The sequence below is a fragment of the Bos javanicus genome, chromosome 9, assembly GCF_032452875.1.
Source record: "Bos javanicus breed banteng chromosome 9, ARS-OSU_banteng_1.0, whole genome shotgun sequence".
NCBI classification, from domain to species: Eukaryota; Metazoa; Chordata; class Mammalia; order Artiodactyla; family Bovidae; genus Bos; species Bos javanicus.
In genome coordinates this window covers 14,742,598-14,767,203 of record NC_083876.1, presented here as the reverse complement: position 1 = coordinate 14,767,203, position 24,606 = coordinate 14,742,598, and the positions used below count along the sequence as shown (strand labels likewise).

The 24,606-nt window shown below is 38.9% G+C and overlaps 1 protein-coding gene across 3 annotated transcripts in view; it reads left to right on the top strand.

Annotated features, from left to right (window-relative positions):
• COL12A1 (collagen type XII alpha 1 chain) overlaps positions 1-24,606 on the top strand; it is a 114,796-nt gene that overhangs the window by 78,095 nt on the left and 12,095 nt on the right. For all 3 annotated transcript variants that reach the window (XM_061427226.1, XM_061427224.1, XM_061427225.1), the window contains 14 exons: positions 44-167; positions 334-477; positions 2,040-2,204; positions 3,505-3,543; positions 3,640-3,778; positions 6,315-6,457; positions 6,750-6,859; positions 12,483-12,632; positions 14,655-14,732; positions 16,052-16,138; positions 17,558-17,611; positions 18,670-18,765; positions 20,021-20,074; positions 20,425-20,478. In XM_061427226.1, coding sequence (XP_061283210.1) covers positions 44-167; positions 334-477; positions 2,040-2,204; positions 3,505-3,543; positions 3,640-3,778; positions 6,315-6,457; positions 6,750-6,859; positions 12,483-12,632; positions 14,655-14,732; positions 16,052-16,138; positions 17,558-17,611; positions 18,670-18,765; positions 20,021-20,074; positions 20,425-20,478 — 1,437 coding nt within the window. The remainder of the gene's footprint in view (positions 1-43; positions 168-333; positions 478-2,039; positions 2,205-3,504; positions 3,544-3,639; positions 3,779-6,314; positions 6,458-6,749; positions 6,860-12,482; positions 12,633-14,654; positions 14,733-16,051; positions 16,139-17,557; positions 17,612-18,669; positions 18,766-20,020; positions 20,075-20,424; positions 20,479-24,606) is intronic.

Sequence of the window (24,606 nt, the reverse complement as noted above, 5' to 3'; positions counted from 1 at the left end):
AAGAGCTGACTTACCCTCACCACCAAACTGCCTTTCTCTTCAGGTCTCATTTGTGCAGTACAGTGACGAGGTCAAGTCTGAGTTTAAGCTGAACACATACAATGACAAGGCCCTGGCCCTGGGGGCCCTCCAGAACATTCGGTACAGAGGAGGAAACACAAGAACAGGTACTGTTCATCAGCATGTATTTAGACTTTTGCTCTCCAAAGCCTTTGGAGTGATGGGCTGAGTATAACTCTTAACATTCAAATTCTTAACCGTTGGGTGTGACTAAAGGCATTTGGATAGTTTTCACTGATAAGACACAAACATGTTCTGTGCCACATTCTACAGGCAAGGCTCTGACCTTTATCAAGGAGAAGGTGTTGACCTGGGAGAGCGGCATGAGGAAGAATGTCCCCAAGGTGCTGGTTGTAGTCACGGATGGTCGGTCGCAGGATGAGGTCAAGAAGGCGGCTTTGGTCATCCAGCAGTCAGGTAAACACAGACACACATTTGACGCCCAGGGATTGCCCTCATTTATTTTACAGTTTCAAACATCCAGAAATGCTTGCAAAAGACCAAAATTATGGATTTTACTTTATTGTTTCTCTTTGACTTTATCCTCTTCCATACCCTTCTAATGTTATTTTACATTTAATCATGGAACAGTTGGATAATTGCTCAGCAAAGACATGGTGTATTTTTTGTGTAAGACATGCATGCCTCAGGCTCTGTCCCCTGTAGTGGTTGGAAGGGTACAGACAGCAGTGATGGGATGATCCTCAAGCAGGCTTCCTGCTATAGCAGAAGTAAATCTTGATGCTGGTTCAACCCACTCTAAGAAGGGACATAGGTTTAGCATGACCTGGTAGACTCATGCCCCAAACAGATTGCTGGAAGGTTCACTGCAAAGGAGTGGAGAGGCGTCTGGGGAGACGTCACTGGTGTAGATCCTGGCAATCAAACATTCTGAAAGCCTGTAGCAAGAATGTTACACTGCCCCTCAAATTAGTTATGTCAGATGATTAGAGATGAAACAAGATCTTTATAGTGCTTGCTTTAACAACCTCACTCCCTCAGGCAGGGTCCAAGGTAGACATATTTTAGAGAGAATTGTATGCTATGCATGATTTACTGTGGTCTAAATTGTAAAGTACTTCATTATATGGAGTTTGTCATCTGCACATGTATGGGTCTTTGGCTAAAAGTCTGAGTCATGATTAATACTAAGTCATACTGTCTTCTTACAATAGAGATCATTCTATGCACTGATGTTTTTATAAATTATTTCCATTGTGGTTAGGCACTTTGAACAGATTTCTTCAGATGTTGGGCTCCTCGCTGATTTAACTTTGGGGTTATGAATGATTGCTCCTCAAGTTATCTTGTTTCTAGCTAATTATGTAACCAGTTTTTTATATAGCCTATTTTTCCTGCTGTCGAATTAAACTTTTGGAGTGAAAACTTTGTTTATTTGGGTTAGCCTAAATAAATGAAAGTTTATTGCCAGCGGGAGTTGTAGATTTCATTTTGAAAGTGGTCAAAGTGCTGACTTTGAGCCTGAGTTTATTGAGTAAATTAGTTTCAGGAATTCAGTTAAAATGGGCCTATTGTTGGTTTCTGAGTCAAATCGGCTTAAAATGCTAATGTTGCCTAAGACATCTGCAGAATTAATGGGTATATTTAGGATGTGTGGAAGGAAATGAGTGCTATATTAAGCCATTTTGTTATTAAAATGTTCACCTTTTAATTGTTAAGATTTTATTTTAGGAAATCCAATTAACTGAATTTTATATTAATGGGTATATTAGGATGTGTGGAAGGAACTGAGTGCTGCATTAAGTCATTTTGTTTTTAAAATGTTCACCTTTTAATTGTTAAGATTTTATTTTAGGAAATCCAATTAATTGAATTCTATAAGCCCCAAAACAGGAAAAAGTATGTTGAAAGAACTTGATGTATAAGCTGAGAAAATTTGGCATCATTTCTGATAAGATTTTATTTTGAATTGTTTAGACCATAAAAGTTTGTGTAATTCTGTAAACATTGCTCTGCAGGGTTCAGCGTCTTTGTAGTTGGTGTGGCTGATGTCGACTACAATGAGCTTGCCAACATAGCGAGCAAGCCAAGCGAACGGCATGTGTTCATCGTGGATGACTTTGAATCTTTTGAGAAGATCGAGGACAACCTCATCACATTTGTGTGTGAAACTGCCACTTCAAGTAAGTCATGGTCCATATGGACCCATAGTCTCACTTGTTTTGAAAAGTAACTACTGTGTAGACCATTCCTTATCCTAACCAAGATCAAGTCTGTGCATAAATAGATCCTGGGAAACCACTTGAGAACCTGATGAATCACTGTTCCTATTGAGATCATGCTGACTGTGTGCTTGTCAGAGGTCCATTTTTAGTCTTGAAGACGCAATATTCCTTGTATGGAAATAAAATGTTTGTATATATCCTTTTCCCACCATCTCAATGCCTGTGACATTTGAGAAAATGAATCTTCAACTTAGAAATGCATTTATAGAAGCATTTCTGTGAGGTGAAGGTTTTCCCTGTTAGTAATCAATTGGTATTTGTTCTGTCAACATCTGTGCTTCAAGAGAGCCATGAAAAAACAGCCTTATGCGAGTGTTCCCCGTAGAAATGCACTTGGTTCTCATTTGTTTCTTTGGCTATATTCATGGTATACCGAGACCTCCAGTTTAACTTTTGAGATGCAGTGAAGGACAAAAGATTTAAATCCATTTGTCCTCCTCCCCATTCATGAACTCTGATTTTTGGAGTATTAGATTAAGGAGATAGTTGAGTGGCTCATCTAAACCCCTAATCCCAGGCAGAGCTGTGCTTTTTAAGTGTTGTTTTTTTTTCCCTATTAAACATTATATTAGAATCTCAGAACTCTGGTTAGAGGCAGAGGAAGTAAACAAATGTTAATGGCTTACTGTAAAAATTAACGCTGAAGCTCAGAATGGAGCTGCCCTAGTGAAAGTGCGCAGGGAGGGAGGAGCAGCTGTTCCATCCATTCCAGGGAGTCTTGCATGCAGCCTGTCCTGTCCCAGCTCTGGGCCCCAGGTTGGGACCCCCTGCACACCTGCCCTGGATGGTTCAGTGAGGAGCACGAGCCTCCAGCGTTTGGCCGAGAAGAGGACTGGCGGGCAACCAATTCCTCCTGCCCTTGCATAAATTTAAAGTTCGCTGGGCGAAAAGTTCTTTAATTCATCGAAAAAAATATATAAATTTCCCCCTTTAATTCTGTCTTACCATTCTTAAGAACGTTGTGAAATTCCAGGTGGACTGGAGACTGTCCAGAAAACATGGTTACTACTGCTCAATAGTATAATTTCTCCTACAAGTTGAAAATCTACACAAAACTACTTAGAAAAGGTTCGATTGTCATGTTCTGTGAATGAATGAACAGTTTGGTTACTTGCTGTCCATATGCAGGCGCTTTCTGTGCGTGTGTAATGTTAGTTTTCCCTGGTGCCTTGGACTTAAACAATGCTGTGCGTTGCAGGTTGCCCTCTCATTTATTTGGACGGCTACACCTCACCAGGTAAGCGTTCATACTCTTGGGCTAATTTATTTCAGGATTTAAGCAATAAGATAATTCAGATAACCTCATTTCAATATTTTCTGTTCTGATGTGAAGGTTTTAAGATGCTTGAAGCGTACAATCTGACAGAAAAGAATTTTGCTTCTGTGCAAGGAGTCTCCCTGGAGTCAGGCTCTTTCCCCAGCTACTCATCTTACAGGCTTCAGAAGAACGCCTTTGTGAACCAGCCTACAGTGTGAGTCTGACAACAGGAGGGTCTCTTTCTTACCATGGGCCAGAGGCTTTTTTGAGGGTCTTAGAATCTTTGCTGATTTCTTATCACTCTGGTATTTTAGAATTGTCAGAAAAGTCATATGAATAACCTGATTTAGTTTCCTTAAGTACAGTTGGGTTGTGTGTGTGTGTGTGTGTGTGATGTGTATGTTCAGTTGCTCAGTCATGTCCGACTCTTTGTGACCCCATGGACTGTAGGCCCCCAGGCTCCTCTGTCCTTGGGATTCTCCTGGCATGAATACTGGAGTGGGTTGCCATTTCTTCCTCCAGGGGATTTTCCCGACCCAAGGATTGAATCCGTGTCTCCCGCATCTCCTGCGTTGCAGACAGATTCTTTACCACTGAGCCATCAGGGAAGCCCCACAGCTGAGTTAAGGGTCTTTTATCAGGTCACATGGGAGACTAGTACTCAAGCCTGCTACTCTGAGAATCTCATCCTGTATCTTCCACGTGATGGATTACTAAATCCTTTTGAATTTAAGGCTAGGACTGTAGTTATGCTTCTTCTAAGGGAGATTATTTAAGCAGGGAGGCACCTTCTTCTCTTGACCGTTTCTCCGTGGGTGCAGAAGGGCTGGATGGAATCAGTGCAGAATGGGATCAGGCATTCTTCCTAGAGCTTCTGACTCCAGAAGATGAAAGACTGCAGCAGTCCGTCAGTGATCTGTGATCCGACAGGCGGCAGTTAGTTTTTATTGGCTGGTGCTCCGGGGACCTGTTGGGCAGTTCTAGATGTTGTTATTTAACTTGATGAAAGTTTGTACCTGGTTCTGATAACCAAAATATGTGTTTGGCACCTTCTGGAGGGGAAAGAACACCAAGAAATAAAGTTTTCAGAAACTTTAGGACAGAGTCAGATGATGATGCCTGAAATTTGAAATGCTCTGGGAAAGCTGACGGAAAATGCAGACTAAAACCAAGGCTAATTTTTTGTAAGGAAGCACAGATTGTATTGTTGTAGTGTGACCACACTGTGAGTTCCTAACTCTTTTATGGTTAACCACACTAGTTCGCAGTTTTAGGTTTTGCAGTGAACCTAAATACCCAGTGTTTAACTCTGTCACCTCAAGCTATGATTCCTACATTTTCACATAAGACAGCCCACTGTCCTCTTAAGAGTCAGATCTTGTGGCTGAAAGAGGCATAAAATGCAATTAAATACTTTATTTTTTCATAATCATTCATTAACTAAAAAAGGAGAAAAATGGGCTAAGTGACTGATGACTTTATATGGAGACAATATTATTTTTAATGTGGAATATTGTGAAGATTTCATGGACAGAGGAGCCTGGCGGGCTATAGTTCATGGGTTGGCAAAGAGTTAGATACGACTGAGCAACTCTCACTTCACTTCATCATGAAGATGGTTGGTTTTCGAACATACAAAAGACATTGTGTCAGCTTGCCCAGAACATACACTTTAAGAAGGAGGGCATTTCAGAGTGTGGAGTAGAGGTCCCAGCCTGTACAGATGGGAAAAGAATCTAAAAAAGAGAGGCTTTATGTATTTGTATAACTGATTCACTTTGCTGTACAGCAGAAGCAAAAGCAACATTGCAAATCAAGCATATGCCAATAAAAATCGAAAAAAAACCCCAAACATAGGACAGCGTTATATTCCAGAAGTGCCGGCACTATGGCACACTGAGGCTCAAAACCCCAAGAGCCGTTCTCTGCCTCTGTCCAAATCTGTGGAGCAGTTGCTTTTCTGTCCATGGGCCGATTATCAAGGCCCTTTTCCTATCTTTACGAAGAAAGTGTTCTTAAATGGTCTCAGGCTATTTCAGAGGTTCCCTTAGAACAATGATTGACTCAAGTCTAGAAGGACGCATGGGTCCACATTTTATGTTCAATAGCCTTAGAGCCAAGAAACTTGAATCATATCCGTTTATCAGCACTAAACGTTTGCACATGTATGTGGCCGTAACATATATTATTGGTTTTGTTTCTGGGAACGTGTGACCTTCTGGAGCTTATTTGATTTATTTGATTTTAAGGGAGGACTTTGGAAGTGTATAGGGAGGGAGAAATTGAAACCTTGAGCCATCTTACGTACTATCTCATATCCCTGATGTTGGAAATTGAATATATTTAGTGAGATTTATGCTCTTTAAATTACATCCGTAGATACAATGTTTATCACTCTAAAATCATTATATAGTTTTATAATCATCTATGTATCTAGAAAAAATGATTTATTAACTGTAGGATGAAAGACCATTTGGCAGTTTCCCAGACTTTTTGACTTTATCAGATTATAAATAAACTATTACTGCTTACATAATGGGTCTTTAGTGTTTGCTATTTTGAGGTCTCATTCTTAATTTTTTCCCCTTCTAATAATGTATTATTAAAAGGATTATTATAATATAATTGGATTATTATAAATGGCTTCAATACTAGTCATGAAAAGATTCTAGTCCAAAAATTTTAAATATCATCTATTTCTGATGAGAAATCCTTACTAATTAGTTAATTAATTTTGCTTTATCCAACAGAGAACTACATCCCAATGGACTCCCTCCTTCATATACAATTATATTACTATTCAGACTCCTCCCAGAAACTCCCAGCGACCCTTTTGCAATTTGGCAGATCACAGACAGAGACTATAAACCACAAGTTGGTGTGATTGCAGATCGTAAGGATTTTTATCTTCTCTTAAGGCCCATGCATGCATATTTTTTATTATGGTTTTCCTTCTCTTTAAGAACCTTCTGGATGTCTATGTATGTACGTATATATCTTTTTCCTTGATTATGCTTTTATGTTTAAAGTTATTAAAAAATAGGTCAGTAAATACTTGAATTACATTTTATCTTAACCGAATTATTAAATTTTTAGAGATCTCCTTAACAAGAATTAATTGTTAATACTTTCAATATAGAATCTCCATGCATTTGATTTTAATAACAATTATGTGTTGATTACAGCTTCTAGCAAGACATTATCATTCTTTAACAAGGATACAAGAGGTGAGGTGCAGACTGTTACATTTGACACAGATGAAGTGAAGGCATTATTTTATGGAAGTTTTCATAAGGTAAAAACGTAAGATTATCTGGTTATTTATAAAAGAAGTATGTGGACTTAAAACTTAAACTAATTTATTATTTATTAAAATGTATGTTAAACTAGTGGAAACATAGCCATGTCTTTTAAAAACAATATCTTATTTCAGAGGATTTGATCAATTTTCAAAGAAGAAAATTTAAAATGCTATTTCTACTAATCTACTAGTTAATGAGATTAACTACTGTTAACATTTCAATATATATTCAATGCAAATGTCTTTTTAGAATATGAGTTGTATAGTATATACAATATTGTATGCCCATTTTTCTACCTTTTATTTTGAACCTTTATGAATTTTGTTTCAGAAGCTTAATTTTTGTGGATTGTATTTAGTTGATAATATTTTTTCTTTTATAGAGCATAGTAAGCTGCTTCCTCTTGCTCATTTATTGAAAAGTTACAAACATGTCAGTCCAAAAGTTATCACTATCTACCAACATAATTAAGATAACTGTTTATGAGATTAACTTCTGCATGAACACATTTACAACTTCTCTGAATCATTTTATTACAACTTATAAGATAAATTCTTAGGGGATTATCTATTCTTGATCTTAATTTTTTAATTTTAAGATCCAAGGGTAATACAGACTTGCTGTCAGGCAATTAATTGACAGATAAGAGTACTGACTTTGGCAGAATTGGAAATGAACAGTCTTGGTTATGAGTGGACTTTTTAGTGGAATTTTTGCATCAATTGGATCAAATGAACAGGAGAAAGACTATTTGCTGCGCAAGCTTTAAAATTTCCCCAGTATGAGGCTCAGAAAGTTAGTCCCCATATGTAGAAAACAAATATTTCCAATTCAATCTGATTTCTCAAGTGAAAATTGAAGAACTTCCCCATAATTAGGTAGATTTAGCTGAATTTCTTGCTGATTCTCTTCCTAAGAATCCTGGTTTCTTCCCAGAATGTTTTCTTATTCATGAATCAGATTCTTGGTGAAGATAGCAAGGGATGTGGAGAGGCCTCAAAGTGCACATCATTGTTGTTCGGTCACTCAGTCATGTCCAACTCTATGGGACGGCATGGACTGTAGCCTGCCAGGCTCTTCTGTCTGTGGAATTTCCCAGGCAAGAATACTGGCGTGGATTGCCATTTCCTTCTCCAGGGGAGCTCCTGACACGGATTGAATCCGTGTCTCCTCCATTGGCAGGTGGACTCTTTACCACTGAGCCACCAGGGAAGCCCAATGAACACGTTAGTGATAAGCCAAAACAAAAAACAAAAAAAAAACCAAAACAAAACCAATGATGGAGAAACAGAGATCTCTGAGTATAAAGGCATATTTGCTCAACAAGTTACAGACTTTACTGGTAAAGTGCAGGAAAATAAATGCCTTATTGGGAAAGAAGATTCTAGTTTGACAGGTTTTTACTAGCCTCAATTGCTTCTTGTCCAATAATAGATGCTGAATCTGGTGAAGTTCTTATGAACTTTTTTTGGCTCATTGATATGCCTATTATAAACTTACCTTTGAGTAACTTGCTAAAGAGGACTATTTTATTTTTCTTCCATATCCACTGAAGATATTGGAAACTCAGCCTGCTATTAACCACCTGATAATCATTTAGGAACTATTATTATTATCTTTTTAACTTTTTATTTTGTACTGGGGTATAGCTGATTAACAATGTTATGATAATTTCAGGTGAACAGCAAACTAACTCAACCATATGTATACATGTATCCATCCTCCCCCAAACTATTCCCCCCGTCTAGGCTAGGAACTATTATTTTTTAATTTCCAACTTTCATTGAATGTTTAGTTTTACTTGATGAAAATAAGGCAGTATTTTTTAAGAGATCTATAGTGATAGTCATTAATTATTGCATATCAGGAGACTTGTTTTTTGACCCTCCCATCTTAATTTGCCTTTATAGAGAGGTATTTGTGTTCTTAGGTTTTATGTAATGCCTCTTGTCTCTTTTTCTCATAAACTCTTTTCGTTTCAAATTCTCTGCCTTCTTTTTTCATAGTGTCTTTCTATTTTTTTAGTTCCTCCTCTACTTTTTCATTATGCTTTCTTCCCCTCCTTCCTTCCTCCACCCCATTCTTATGACCTACTCTCCTTTATCGCATCCATTCAAGTACCAAGTTCAGTCTCTATTGGCTACTGATCCAAGGACTTGGAACACCCTTCTTTCATTTCCCATGTAATTTGGGAACTGAAATTCATCAGTCCTTGAGATAAGAACAAGTAGTTCTCTGAGAGAAGCAGCAAATTAGCGAAAATAACATGCCGGAGGCTCTTGGGAGAGAGGGGATAGACTAAAAGAGCTTATGTGGGGAAGGGCAGACAACTGCTGCTTCTGGAGGATTATCTTGAAAAAGTTCTGTGTCTCCATCTTATTGTAACAGATGACGTAGATTCGAGGGAGAAATTTGTAATAAGACAAAAAGGTAGAATAGATTAAAAATAAGGAATGGCAGACCTTGGGAAGGGTTGATGCGTTGACAAGAGTGTTCGTGCTTCGTTCTACTGGTCTGTGACCAACATGCTTCCTGGTTGGGAAATAGTCCCTAATTACTTGGGACAATGGTGCCCAGATGAAGAGTCAATCTGAAATTTAATTATGCATGTGTTTAACATGCAATAAAACACACTGAAGAGATTGTAGCAAAATATATTTTTAGCATGTGTTTTTTTTTGGTTCGCATTGAGTGACAAGTGTATTTGGAATAATTTTGTTTCAAAACTTCAAAGCTTTGATTTTGAAATAGTTTTTTTGGATACTATGATTTTTCAAATAGCTTTTGAATGTTAGCCTCTGAGATTGTTCATATAAGATCTGATAAATAAGTTTCAGTTCTTACTAGATAATAAATACCTTGGGAATGTCTATATGGCATTCATCTTGAATTCAGTATTAGATGATTGCCCTGGGGTATTTAAAATTATTTTTAGTAAGTCATATATCACTTTTAAATAAAAGCAGTATGTAATTCATAGATGCACTAAATTAATGTTTTGGTGGTGATTCTATGTGGAAAAAATATCTACTGTTAAAAAAATCTCTGGAGACTGTCCTTATGCTTATTTACTCTAAAGCATTTAATGGAATTTCTGTTCCTTAACTTGGAGCCAAACTTTTTAAAGTAATCATCGTGGGCTTACTTGGGTATTTGGGCTGTGTGATAAGTGGAAACTATGGGCATAACTATAAAGCCAAAGATTGCCTGCAGCCATTCTTTACATTATTGAAATATAGATGTTTTATTATTTATCTGTACTAATAGATTTCTTAAGATTCTGAATATTTTCAATATCCAACAACAATAAATCAACATGTTTGTTTTCTTATGAGGAAATTGAATCTTGAATTTGATTTCCAGAGCTGATTCTTTATAAAAGATACAACCTAGCTCTTTCCTATGTTAGGTATCTGCATGGTGTGTAATATCTTTTTGGCAAGGACTGTTGCTGTTGTTCAGTTGCCCAGTCACGTCTGACTCTTTGCAACCCCATGGACTGCAGCGTGCCAAGCCTCCCTGTCCCTTCATCCTCTCCTGAAGTTTCCCAAGTTCATGTCCATGGCATTGGTGATGCCATCCAGCCATCTCATCTGATGCCCTCTTCTCCTTCTGCCCTCAATCTTTCTCAGCATCAGGGACTTTTCCAATGAGTTGGCAGGTATTCTGGACTAAGAAATTAAAAACCGAGTTTAGCAAAATCAGTGGAAGACATTCGAGGCTCCTTTTGTTCAGAGTATAACAATTTATTAATTGTATTTGAATAGTTCACTTGCTATAATTTATTTTTTAATAGTTATTATAAAATATTGACTATGTTCCCCACATTGTATAGTATATATTTGTAGCTTATTCTATACAAACCTCTTAATCCACTACCCGTTTTGCCCCCCTGCCCTGCCACAGGTAACCACAAGTTTATTCTCTGCATCTGTCAGTCTTTTTTTTTTTTTTTTTGAAAAGCTCTCTATCATTTAAAGAGTCATCTCATCTACTATATTATCTCTGGCCATCTCAGGAAGAATACATAGTGGGGAAAATAAGAAATTATACTAATGTATAATAGCGGGAGGACTGAGACTCAGAGAGGTTCAGTTCAGTTCAGTCGCTCAGTCGTGTCCGACTCTTTGCGACCCCATGAATCGCAGCACGCCAGGCCTCCCTGTCCCTCAACAACTCCCGGAGTTCACTCAGACTCACGTCCATCGAGTCAGTGATGCCATCCAGCCATCTCATCCTCTGTAGGCCCCTTCTCCTCCTGCTCCCAATCCCTCCCAGCATCAGAGTCTTTTCCAATGAGTCAACTCTTCACATGAGGTGGCCAGAGTACTGGAGTTTCAGCTTTAGCATCATTCCTTCCAAAGAAATCCCAGGGCTGATCTCCTTCAGAATGGACTGGTTGGATCTCCTTGCAGTCCAAGGGACTCTCAAGAGCCTTCTCCAACACCACAGTTCAAAAGCATCAATTCTTTAGCACTCAGCTTTCTTCACAGTCCAACTCTTGCATCCATACATGACCACTGGAAAAACCATAGTCTTGACTAGACGGACCTTTGTTGGCAAAGTAATGTCTCTGCTTTTGAATATGCTATCTAGGTTGGTCATAACTTTCCTTCCAAGGAGTAAGCGTCTTTTAATTTCATGGCTGCAGTCACCATCTGCAGTGATTTTGGAGCCCCCAAAAATAAAGTCTGCCACTGTTTCCACTGTTTCCCCATCTGTTTCCCATGAATTATGGGACCACATGCTATGATCTTCGTTTTCTGAATGTTGAGTTTTAAGCCAACTTTTTCACTCTCCTCTTTCACCTTCATCAAGAGGTTTTTTAGTTCCTCTTCAAGTGGTTCATTTAATTTGATGTTGTTAAATTAAATGACATTGACACTGCAGCCTGGTTCTTGAATTTTTAGTTCAAGGCTCTTGATTTGGGATGAGAATAGCTTTCTGTTCAGTCGCTCAGTTGTGTCTGACTCTTTGTGACCCCATGGACTGCAGCATGCTAGGCCTCCCTGTCTGTCACCAGCTCCCAGAGTTTACTCAAACTTATGTCCATCAGTGATGCCATCCAACCATCTCATCCTCTGTTGTCCCCTTCTCCTTCCACTTTCAGTCTTTCCCAGCATCAGGGTCTTTTCAAATGAGTCAGTTCTTCACGTCAGGTGGCCAAAGTTTTGGAGTTTTAGCTTCAGCATCAGTCCTTCCAAAGAACACCCAGGACTGATTTCCTTTAGAATGGACTGGTTGGATCTCCTTGCAGTCCAAGGGACTCTCAAGAGTCCTCTCCAACTCCACAGTTCAAAAGCATCAATTCTTCGGTGCTCAACTCTCTTTATTGTCCAATTTTCTCATCCATACATGACTACTGGAAAAACCATAGCTCTGACTAGATGGACCTTTGTTGGCAAAGTAATGCTTTTTAATAAGCTTTGCTAAAAAGCTCTGCTTTTTAATAAGCTGTCTAGGTTGGTCATAGCTATTCTTCCAAGGAGCATACGTCTTTTAATTTCATAAATAGCTTTAAGTACACATTTTTTTAAAGTGTGATCTGATATATGTAGAAGTCAGCCATATTGTTCTGGGCAGAAATTTTATAATGGAAACGAATGATCTTTTTAGGTTCATATCGTAGTGACCTCGAAAAGTGTTAAGATTTACATCGACTGCTATGAGATTGTAGAGAAGGATATCAAGGAAGCTGGAAATATCACCACTGACGGTTATGAAATTCTTGGAAAACTGCTTAAAGGGGAGAGGAAGTCAGCCACAGTAAGTAACACAGTTTTATTTTTCTTGGTACCTTGTATGAAGATAGAAATGACATTTTTCAAAGTAATTGGTACTTTTTCTTTTCCCTCGATGATATTTTTAATTGTTTTATATCTTGGTTAGATAGAAACACTGGAAGTTACACTGAGGTAATACGCTCCTGACAAAACATGATAATGTGCTTTACTGCTAGAAGCAAATTAAGATGTCAGGGCAGCAGAGAACATCATGTAGTTGACTTGAAACTGAATCAAACTGGAGAGTACAGCACAAACTGTTGCCAGGAGAATCAGTGAAATGTAAACGAATTCATTTTTTTGCTCTTCAAAAGTAGGAACTGTTGACACAGCTTTGTGCATTCAGGACATTTTGCATTTGTGGACTCTGGCTGTGACTGTCACAGAGCTACGCTCCCTCACAGAGGGGTCAGGCCTGCCTCAGAAGGAAGATGAGTGTAGGGTGGCAGCCGCCTCACAACTGTCATTGGCTTGTTTGAGGCCATTGTAAAAGGGCTTGCCAACCCTTTTACAATGCTATTTAGTAATAAACTGTTAAAACCTGAGGTTTTCACTGTCCCAGGCTAAGCTCATAATAAATGTTGATTAATAAGAATATTGTTCTGAAAGCAAGACTACTATTTTTGGCTTCTATTATTTTTTAAGATAATTTTACTTGTTTATTTCTGGCTGTGCTTGGTCTTCGTTGCTATTAGGCTTTTCCCTTGCTGTGACAGATGGGGGCCACCCTCTGGTCGTGGCGTTTGGCTTCTCGTTGCCGCGGCTTCTCTTGTGGTAGAGGACGGGCTCTAGGGCATGTGCTGCTCTAGTTGCATCACATGGGCTCAGTAGTTGCGACTCCCAGGCTCTCCAGCACAGGCTCAATATTGTGGTGCGTGGGGTTAGTTGCTACATGGAATGTGGGATCTTCCCAGATCGGGGATTGAACCTGTGTCTCCTGCATTGGCAGATGGATTCTTTACTGCTGAGCCACCAGAGAAGCCCTTCTATTATTTTTTAAAATTGCTTTCACTGAGCTTAGCTTTCTTTCATGGACAGAATTTTCGTCTCTATTCAGAAATGAAATTTTTAACCCTCAATGTAGAACTTGAACTTGCAAACACTCTTAGCTTTCACCATGTGAAGTTGAAGTTGCTCAGTCGTGTCCAACTCTTTGTGACCTCATGGACTATAGCCCACCAGGCTCTTCCATCCATGGAATTTTCCAGGCAAGAGTACTGGAGTGGGTTGCCATTTCCTTCTCCAGGGGATCTTCCTGACCCAGGGATTGAACCCAGGTCTCCCAGGTTGCAGGCAGACGCTTTACCCTCAGAGCCACGAGGGAAGAACTAGTTTTTAGTGCAAATAATATAATTGCAATTAAAATCATTTATTGAATATTGGGTTTAGTATTTAAATAGAACAAGTTTATAAAGGAAAGAATGACTATATCTAAGTGACCTTTTCTTTTTTATCCAAAGAACTCTGTTTTTTAAGTGTAGAAAGATAGAAAATATATGTATATTGAAATAGTTAAGCTGAAGGTAAACATGAAATTATTAGTTAGCCCCTAGGTAAGAATTTATAAGAAACAGAGCATCAATTTAAGAATAAGTGAAGAATTTTTTAAAATGTTACTTTTTTTTTTTTAACAGAGGTAGACTCTTAAAAGTTGATTTAAATGTGTGTAGCCTTCAAATTAAAATTTTGATTTAAATGCACTCATCATTTTTAAGGATATAAAGAAATCAATGTTCTCTTAAAAAAGACAAACCTCAATGAGACATTTCATTTTAGCCAAGGAAATGAATCAGAAGTGGGATTATCACATATGCATTTTGCTTTACTGTCCCTTTCTCTGAGGCATAGGTGTTTTTGTTCTTAGGAGGTAAGGATCACACTGCTCTCATTGCCTGGACCCTCTAGAGAGTCTGTGTGAGAAGTTGGCAGAGGTTAAAATGTGGAAATGTTAATATGAAATGTTTTTCACGCATCTTTAGCTCACGTTGCTGTTGGTTGTTTACAGTTCCAAATCCAGAATTTTGATATTGTCTGCAGTCCGGTGTGGACCAGCAGAGACAGATGCTGTGATATTCCCTCCAGAGTAAGTGAAACAGAATGAAATTTTGTCATGGTTTTATTAGTATTCAAGGAATAAGAAATGTGGATGAGGATGGCCTGGGAGAGGAACTATCCTCAGCAGCTGCATGTTAGGATGGAGCCAGGGACACACGTGGTGTGCGTGCTCATTAATGACCGCAGCTCAGGCTGGGACCCCTCGCTCAAAAGTCAAGAATGTAGAGGGCCACATCTGGAAATTCTCCCTAACAGCTAAAGTGGTTAGGCATAGTCAGAAAAGTCCTGCTTTAATCAGCATGTCTGATAAACCCATTTACTGCAGAGTCCTCCTATTGCTTGTAAAATACCAGCATTTTACAGTAAATGCTTATTAAATCCTTTACAGGATCAGCCATCATACCTCTCTGGATGTCTAAGTAGAAATGCTCGAGTGATGGCCTTCCCGCATATTATCTGTGTAGGTGGTGATGGTTACAAAGTTGAATGCTGAAGATGGATTTGAAGTTCTAGGCAAACAGTGAGCTGCACACACCCACAAAATAAGTGTGCATTATTTACTCAACAAATACTTACTGAACACCTGTTATAAGCCAGGCACTATCCTGTGTGCTGGGGTTACAGCAGTGAAAGGGAATATTCTAGTGAAAGGCAGAGGAAGAGGAGGAGTTAATAAGTATGTTATCGAGTGAAAAGTCATAGAAAACAAACCAGAGTACAAGGACAGGTAGCCAGGTGAGTACCCTCAGCCCTCAGGGAGAAGGTGAGATTTAAGCAGAGACCTGAGTGAAGTGAGGGGACAAGCAATGTGGATAATGGAGAAAGAGCATTCCAACCAGAGGTGACTGTAAGTGTAAAGGCCCTAAGGCCACAAGCTGCCCTGAACATCTGAGAAGCAAGAAGCGGATGAGAGGGGCTGGGGCAGAGTGAAGGAGAGGGGAGGTGGTGGGCAGTGGGGGGGGCAAGGTGGTGGGGTGCTGTTTTGCAGACTGTGTAAGGCCTATAGGCTGTGGAAGGGATTTTAATTTTTATTCTGAATGAAATGGGCATCCATATCTGAAACACTCAGCATTTCTCTAATACCAGACTAGAGAGAATTGGATTAATTTACCAGGGGTCCCGATGATGGTTTTGTAAACATATCTTACGTGAGATTTCCTAAAGCAAAACTTGTAAAGACATAAAGGGGCATAGCAAGATTGGGCGAAGACTTTGTAATCATAATTAAAAATTATTCTTTTAAGTTGGGAAATAGATTTCCTTGTGTGTATAAGATAAGTGGGTGTGGCGGATAAGAGGCTATGTTTACTTTCAATTCAGAGATAAATATTCTTTTCCAAATTTCAGAGAGATGAAGCAAAATGCCCAGCTCTTCCGAACGCTTGCACGTGTACACAGGACAGCGTTGGACCTCCGGGACCCCCCGGCCCTGCAGTAAGGAGACTCCAGTAGTCCTTCTAGTATTTCCAGTTAAATCTTTGGCATAATCATCCTTTGGTCAGTGTGTTGCGCATAAAATGCTTTTAGCCACTGGTGTGTTGTAGGACAGAACAAGATGAATTGCAGACCATTTTCACGGCACATCTTGAGATCTCAACTGGAGTAAATCCAGAAGAAAATCTGAAAGCATTTGAACACATTTCTCTACTCACATGAGAATGAATGATATGGGCTAGCATTCAAGAGCTTTTCAAGATATGGATTTGGGTTTCTCTCTTTAATTACATGATTTTGAAAATTCCTTACATTTCCTGAAAGCTTCTTGTACCTATGTGTGGAGCCATGATTGAGAAGCTGACCCAAAAAAACTTTAGAGCCTAGGATATGTGTATGTTATTAGCAAGCATATTATAGAATAACATATAGAGGATAATTTATGTATGTGATGATATCATAAACTCTGGGTGAAAGTGTTGGGGTTAGGAGTAACCTGAGTGAGAAGACTGACCAGGTCTTTCCATGGGGTAGAGGGCAGACCAATAAAATGCAATGCAAAACACTGAAGAGTACAGTGTTAGATCTTGTTGATCAATCACATGTGACCTGGGCTGGTTTTTCAGAATGGAAGTGGTACCACTAAGCTTTATTGACCTCTTTTAAGAATATGGGCTAATTAACATAGAAACAGTTTAAAGAGCCTCAGAACACCAGATTTTATTGTACATGGTTGTTAACAAATAATGTAAATTGATTTTAGGTTAATTACAAACCAGCTCCTCAGATATGGAATCCAAATATATCTGGAATTAACATCATTTATTTTCTTTAATTAATAGTGACTTACCTGATTTATATTTATAATCATAAAATTATAGCTTGGATGTGACTTCGATGTTTTTGAGAAGTAGGAATTTTTTTCCTAATTGTAAGATAACGTTGTTGGATATCAGTACCATGTTTATTTCCTCTTTGTTCAGTGAACAGGTCTCTGAATTCCTGTTACTAAATTACATGTTGTGAGATTCTGAGAGAGTCTTGTTATTACATGTTATTTTGCCTGAAGAATACACTCATATAATTCCAAAATAGATTTTTTCACTTAGAAATGCTTAAATATTGTATTTAAAGTAATGCTTTTTTTTTAAGTAAACCTCAAATTTTCAAATCAGCTTCAAAATTTGCTAACAATTACGGAAAGATTAGAATATAAAAATTAGATCCTTAAGAATGTTTTGAAATTCTCCTTTCCCACACATTTGTATGATAGAAAGTATTTATTTCCATATTTCATAAATAGCCGTAGAAGTATTGGTTGTCTGGAGTATGTGCTGCTTCTTAAAGCAATTTTTATGTATCAGCTTCTTCCTAGTTTTCTATGTTCACCCTAAAATGTTCTCTTACTATGTATTTTAGGGAGGACCTGGTGCTAAAGGTCCGAGAGGTGAAAGAGGTGTCAGTGGGGCAGTTGTAAGTATATTTTAGAGTGCATTTACGTTTTCACCTATATGTTGAAGTCTCGTTATTCAAATTTCCGCTCACAGGGTAATGTGCCCTTAAACAAATTGATTCAAGTTTAGTGAGCCTTAGGCAATATATTGTGATCTCTGTCTTGCCTCTAGATATCAGAATGGTAGATTAGATTAGTCAGATAAAGGAATGTACAGGGATGTCACAGAAGTGGGAACTGCCCATGGGAGATCTATAGAAGCACCTAAGGGCTCTGCTGTCATATGGGGAAGCAGAGGGGGAGACCTGGCCATCAGCTGGAAGACCCCCTTCAAGGAGCAGAGTCCCACTAGAGGGAGCTGAGGAGGGTTCATCTCTCTCAGAGAAAGAGGCAAAGCCGGCCACATCTGCCTTCGCTGGGGGTCACTGGCCTCTTCTGCCGGTTCAAAACTGTCTCCGTAAGACAACTCCAGCATCTTGGGGGGATGTATTATGAAGGCGATGTGTAGTTTTTGTCATACTGTCATTAAGCTAACTCAGGAAAGTGAGGCTGGGGTGCTGACCCAGGGCTGTCTGACTCCAGGTTTGTCTTTTTCTACCTGGACACCCTGCAAAGAAGCTCCTGCTCTTTCCTTGCCTGATGTAGACATATGTTAGTCCCAGAAATCAGCCCAAGTCTAAGAGGAATCAGGACCAGCTCAAAAGAAATCAGATCTAGTGAATTTTGAGTTTTGATCTCTGAATGAATCTAGGACTATAGATATATGAATATATTTGATGTATTTTACTTTTTAAGAAACCTATTCCCATGTAAAAATAGGTTGGGAAATTTAAGCGCTTTTGTGAATTTATTGTACTTTCCAATTCTTTTAGTGAGTAGTCAAAAGAAGAAAGGGATGACATTAATAAATACTTTTATATTGGGTTAGCCAAAAACTTCGTTTGGGTTTTCTGGTCAACCCAATAGATGGGGCGATTTCTCAAACGTTTGCAGATTCTGATTGGTATCTGAGAGTTGTGAAGACAGCCCTGGAAGGGCAGTCTATGACTCTGTGCTTGTTTCTCTGTTCTGTATGTAGGGCCCCCCCGGTCCTCGTGGAGATACAGGTCCTCCTGGGCCCCAGGGTCCTCCAGGCCCTCAGGGACCCAATGGCCTCTCTATTCCCGGTGAACAAGTAAGTACAAAGGCTTTCTGTATGAAATGAGGATGGTGGATTAATGCTGAATTTAACTGGAACATTTTCTACTCTATTTTGCCAAATTCAAGTGTTTTTTCAGAAAACTCAACAAGTTTAGTCATTGAGATGACTTCCTGTGACTGTAATTTCAGATATGTAAATAGCATATGTAATAATATGTAACTATGTAGGAAAAATTGTTGCTACTTCTTTGACCTTTAAAAATTATTTTAATAAGTAATGCAAATATCCTTTAATATCCTGAAAGCTTTGAAATGGCTTTGAGTCTGTGGCAGGCCCTAGGGTTCTGTCTGATATTTATGACTTATTTATCTAGGTCATTACTTCAATAAAAATTTGTTTTATTCCAAATGCCAATCTGAACTTAGGAGAAGTGTCTTACCTTTTAAGGCTGGTGTTTTATTTAACTACTTTTTTCTATACTTTAAGATAAAACAAATACAGCATATGAATAAGAATCCAGATAATTACATAGTTTTAAGTCTAAGCTCCCTTTGAAGACCTTTTTTTTTTTTTTTTTTGCATTTAGAGAAAAAATAATCTATATCAGATATAGCTAGAAATGAAACATTTGAAGGAATTGGATTTTTTTTTTTCACTCAAAACGGTTGAATGCAGGATTTCCCTGGGGGTCCAGTGGTTAAGACTGAGAGCTGCCACTGCAGGGGGCACAGGTTGAATCTCTGGTCAGGGAACTAAGACCCTGGTACCTCTCAGTGCAGCTGTAAAACAGGAACAGGGTTGAATGCATCTACTTTTAGCTTCGTACATCCCCAGGGGAGTTTGGGGGAGCTTTATTTCTATTTATTTTCTTATTACTACTATTAAATTATCAGCTTTAATTCAGATTTGCCTATTAACAAGTGTCTTTTCGCATGTAGTTATACAGAACAAAATTATGTTACATTTCATTGACTCTCCATTACAGTTAGCACCAAATTAAATATGTTAAATAATAAAAATAGTTTCCCCTTCAACTTGGGTTCTTTTAAAAAAGGCATATTATCCCATGATTACATAAAATGATCCCACAACATGATAAATGGAAATTATAACAGCATTTGTAGTTTAAAAAGTGAGCATCAGTCCCCAAAATAATTTATTCATCTCCCTTCACAAATATGCTTCATTGGATTTATGAAGTGATAGAGATTTCAGGAATGACTCATGTCTTCCCTTTCACTTAATTTCTGTAAAATGCTGAGACCTGTTTTCCCACTGCTTGCTCCAGGGTCGCCAGGGAATGAAGGGCGATGCCGGAGAGCCAGGACTTCCAGGCAGGACTGTGAGTTGTTCTTCACCTTGCCTTTTCTTGACTCGTCAAGTGTTCTTTGCAAAGTTGCCCTTGTAGTGCCTCAGAAGGTGAACCAAGGTTAAGCCGCAGAGCAGAAGCCTGGCCATTTTCCATTCCGTCGCCTGGTCTGAGGCTTCAGGCTGGGGCTGTGCAGTCAGGTCTGGGCTTGTTGACTGAGCTAGCGTCTAGCCCTCAGGCTGGCTCTGCGCTCAGTACTGAGTTTCTGTTCCTTCTCAGAGTCCCCTGACTTTTCTGCCAAACATTTTGGAGAAGGACATGAATTCCTTTCCTCACACAAGAAGTTTATTACAGTGTTTTCTTGCTTGTTTCCTTTTGCGTAGGGAACTCCAGGATTACCTGGCCCACCAGGACCAATGGGCCCTCCAGGAGACAGAGTAAGTTTTCTTGCATGGCCTCTAACGACATGATTATTGCCTATTAATTAACCCCCTATCCCAAAGTTCAGTTGGTGTGGCTGGAAATGGCAGAGTTCACATATCTCATAGGAGGCAGAAAAGCTAATATCAGTGGACCAACTGACACCAGGACAATCTCAAGGTCTATGAAACAAAATGGTGGGACTTTAAATGAGTTGTTAGAATTTTGGAAATTTTAAAAAATTTAGCATGCTCTGAAAACCAACGACTTTTGGTTCATTGGAAAGAGATTCAAGAATCCTAGAAAATTGCATTAAATCTGAAAATTAAAATTTTTTTATGAGGCATCTTTTATGTAACTCTAAGAATAGTCTTGATTCCCTTGGCACTTTGTATGTGGTCAGGGACATCTTTTCTACACCTTTAGAACTCAGATACCATCTGCAGGCCTCTGTGATGGATAGCACCTGGAACTTAGTAGGAATTTTGCTTTTTTATGGCAGATCTCAGGTCTGTTCTTGAGTTATGAGGAAATCAGTACAGGAGACCCAATTTTTTCTGTGACAAGTAGATGAGAAGCACAGTGAGTTCTGTGCTCTGTTTAATGTTACAGAAACATTTGGTTTCATAGGAGACCACAGATGCTTTAATAGAAGGTTTTAGAGCTGCTCAGAACCAAGTCACTAATGACTTCAGCACCTTCTAGTTTAGACAGCAGTCTGAGTGTTGTCTGTATTCTGACTAATCAAGTCAAAACATAAGGCTAGCAGCAGGCTCTGAGAGGGCCAGGGCTATAATAGTTGTCACTCACGCATTGATTTGCTAACCTTAACACCTCCAAGACACCATGGGGCAGAAGAGTTGGGCCAAAGAAGAGATGGAGCAAAGTTTTGCCCGGATAATACCAAATGTTGGATGATTTGCCAATGAAATTTATTTGCTCCAATGCCTACTCTTGAATTTATGAGAAAATGAGGTCAAAGAGAAAACTATTCTCTGGGAGCCTGGGACCTGCTGGCACTTATACATGTTCTTCTGACTCTTTGGAGACTGGCACTCTAGTTTTATTTGAATTCTTGTCTTATAATAAAGGACCACAATGATATTGCAAGGGTGACCAATTGGTCTATACAATTAGTCAACAAAACCAAAAATATCACAGTCAGGAAGTAATAATGGATATTGAATATAGTTCAGTGTCCTATGATAAACCATGATAAGAAAGAATATGAAAAAGAATATATATGTATAACTGAGTCACCTTGCTGTATAACAGAAATTAAATACAACATTGTAGATCAACTATACTCCAATAAAAAAAAAAAAAAACAGAAGTAATGATGGGCTGCCTCCCTTGCCACTGCTACTACGAAAGCCATGTTGGGTTGGCACGTGATTCAGCATGGGTTCCATGCAGACTCGCTGGGTGGTCAGTGCCCACCCCATCAACATGCTTCTTCTGAGCTGGTGGTCAGGCAGCCATCCCCACCATCACTGCTTCCCTGAAAGTGAGGGGTGGGAAGGACAGTGTTTTTCAGTCTCACATTTTAATCTGTGAATCCAGCTTTGTGGTGAGGCAACCCAGGACCCTCATGTTGAGAGTGAGGAAGGTTTTCAGGAAATTATTCGTCCTTTTTCCATCACAGCCTTGTACCTACAACTCAGTTTCCTGTCACTAATGCTGAGAGTAGGAGTCACAGCTGATGGAACATAAAACGGTTTTGGAAAGTTAGACTTTGGGTGCAGACATCTCAGCCAAAAGAGAAAGGGAGACAGAGAGTGGAAGGAAGGAATGAAGAAAGGAAGGAAGAAACTTGAACCCTGTGGTGGGAGAGAAGAGAATAAACTCAGGAGAGCACGCCCAAGACCATGGTGATGAAGGAAGATGTCTCTAGCAAGGTGGAGTTGGTAGAAGCAAGAGGCTTAGGTTACCTTCAGCACAGATGGATTTTCAAATGAGCCACAGCTGTGGGGCCTGTTAGAAAGTAGCAAGACAAGTACATGTTCAGGCAAGTCATACACGTGCGTCTGTGAAAGCGACCACAGGTCCTCTCGGCCATCCTCCCATGGAGGGAAGCAGCAATAACTGCTGCAGCTTTGAAAATGGAAAGTAAAAAAAATAAAATTTGCAGCACAAAGTTCTGCAGATGGCTCAGTGTTAGCCCTTCTGAGGTCATCAGAATAGAATCTGCCTCATCCCAATTTAGGTATATGTTACTTCTAAGAGAAAATGACTTGGTTAGACCTAACTGTCCACCCATGAGTGAGTGGATAAAGAAGATGTGATATTTTTATATATGAATATATGTTTAATATATATAATGGAATATTATTCTGTCTTAAAAGAAGAGGGAAATGCTATCATTTCCCAAAACATGGATAAACCTTGAACCTGGACATGCCACCTGAAATAAGCAAAGCACAGAAAGAGAAATACTGCATGATCTCACTTATGTATGAAATCTCAAAAAAACTGAACTCCTGGAAGCAGGTGGCTGCCAGGGGCTGAAAAAGAGGGCAAAATGGGGAGATATTAGACAAAGGATACAGAGTTTCAGTTATGCCAGATAAGTTCTGGAGATCTAATGTACATTATGGTGACTATAGTTAATACTATATTGTGTACTTGAAATTTGCTAATAGAGTGTATCTTAAATAGTGTATCATTTTAGAGTGTATCATAAAGAGTGTATCATAAAGAGTGTATCATTTTATAAAAATAAAATAATAAATGATAGCTCTGTGAGGTGATGGGTGTTATCTTGTTTGTGGTAATCATTTCACAATGTCTACATGTATCAAAACATCACGTGTACACCATAAATACATATGATTTTAATTTGTCAATTATAGCTCAGTAAAGCAAGGAAAAAAGAGAAAATGGTTGATCAGGAAGTTCTTAGGATGACTGAAGGAGGATTATTCATAGACATGATACTTACCTTAAAAAATGAAAGAAAAAGAGTGTTTTCTACAGTGGTCGGAGGAAATTTAGATGACATTCAACTGTGCGAACCAGACTCGGAGCATTTTTGCTTCTTAAGTGGCTCCCAGGAGTGGTGTTGATGTTATATCAGATGAATTTAGAGTCTGTTTTTTGTTAAGCAGGCCTAGATCTTCCAGAAAACAGTCTGAAATGTTTATCTCTATAAGTTTCTGAATTTTTTTGAAGGGACAGACTATTTCTAATGCAATTTTAAAGAAATCATTTAAACTTCCTCTTTTGTAAAAATCGATGGCAGTGTGGATACTTAATGCAGGCAGTGATCCAAATGTTCTTGACTTTTTGCTAGGATCCAAGAATATGCATAAAATTATCACTTATTCTCAAAGGAGGCAAAAATTTCCTTTGACAGAGGAATGCAGCAACCATAAAAAACTGCCTGACTCAGAAATCCTCGGCTGGATTTCAGAGGTCTGCACTTGGGATGAGTACTAAGCGGGCAGTGAGTGACTCATTCCAGGCAGAGGTCGTCTGGCACTGTGCAAGCTGCACAGAGATGCCCACCACTCCTGGGTACATCTCTCCTCTCAACCTGATCTGGTATGGGTCTAGCCTGTAAGTAAGATGAGGAGAGATGGACCACTAAACAATTAAGTGAAGACTGAAGATTTCCTTTCTTTTTGAGTGGTGGAGTTAAGATAGTTTTGCCTCTTTCTTGGAGAGGAGGAGAGAAATCAGCCAGGAGTGAAGCAACAGTGGTCCTGTCCTGGCTTGGAAACAAGGAAGGGAGTTTTCTGACCAGGTGGTTGGCCTCTCCTGCATCTTCTATGACGTCACCTGGTTTCCTCAGCAACATTCCCTTCATCCTATTTTGATCGTTCCCAGGCCAGTTCATGGACGTTGACTTTTCAGTAGAAAGGGCTAGTCTTCCTGTAGATTTCTTTATACTCTTACAAAAGCAAAAGTTAGTATCTTCATAATAGGAAACTGCCTTCTTTGGAGAAGACTAGTTTAATTCTTAAAACGATTTTATTTGTAACCCTAAAATGACTGAGTTTAGAACTGAATTATTCAGTAAAAGGCATAACTTAAATGGAAAGCATTTTTTTTGGCATATTTGTCTTTATATTGAAAAGTTACCTGCAGTTGGGTTAAATCCCTCACCTGTCACTTTTATCATCCTGTTTGGTTTCTTTCCATTT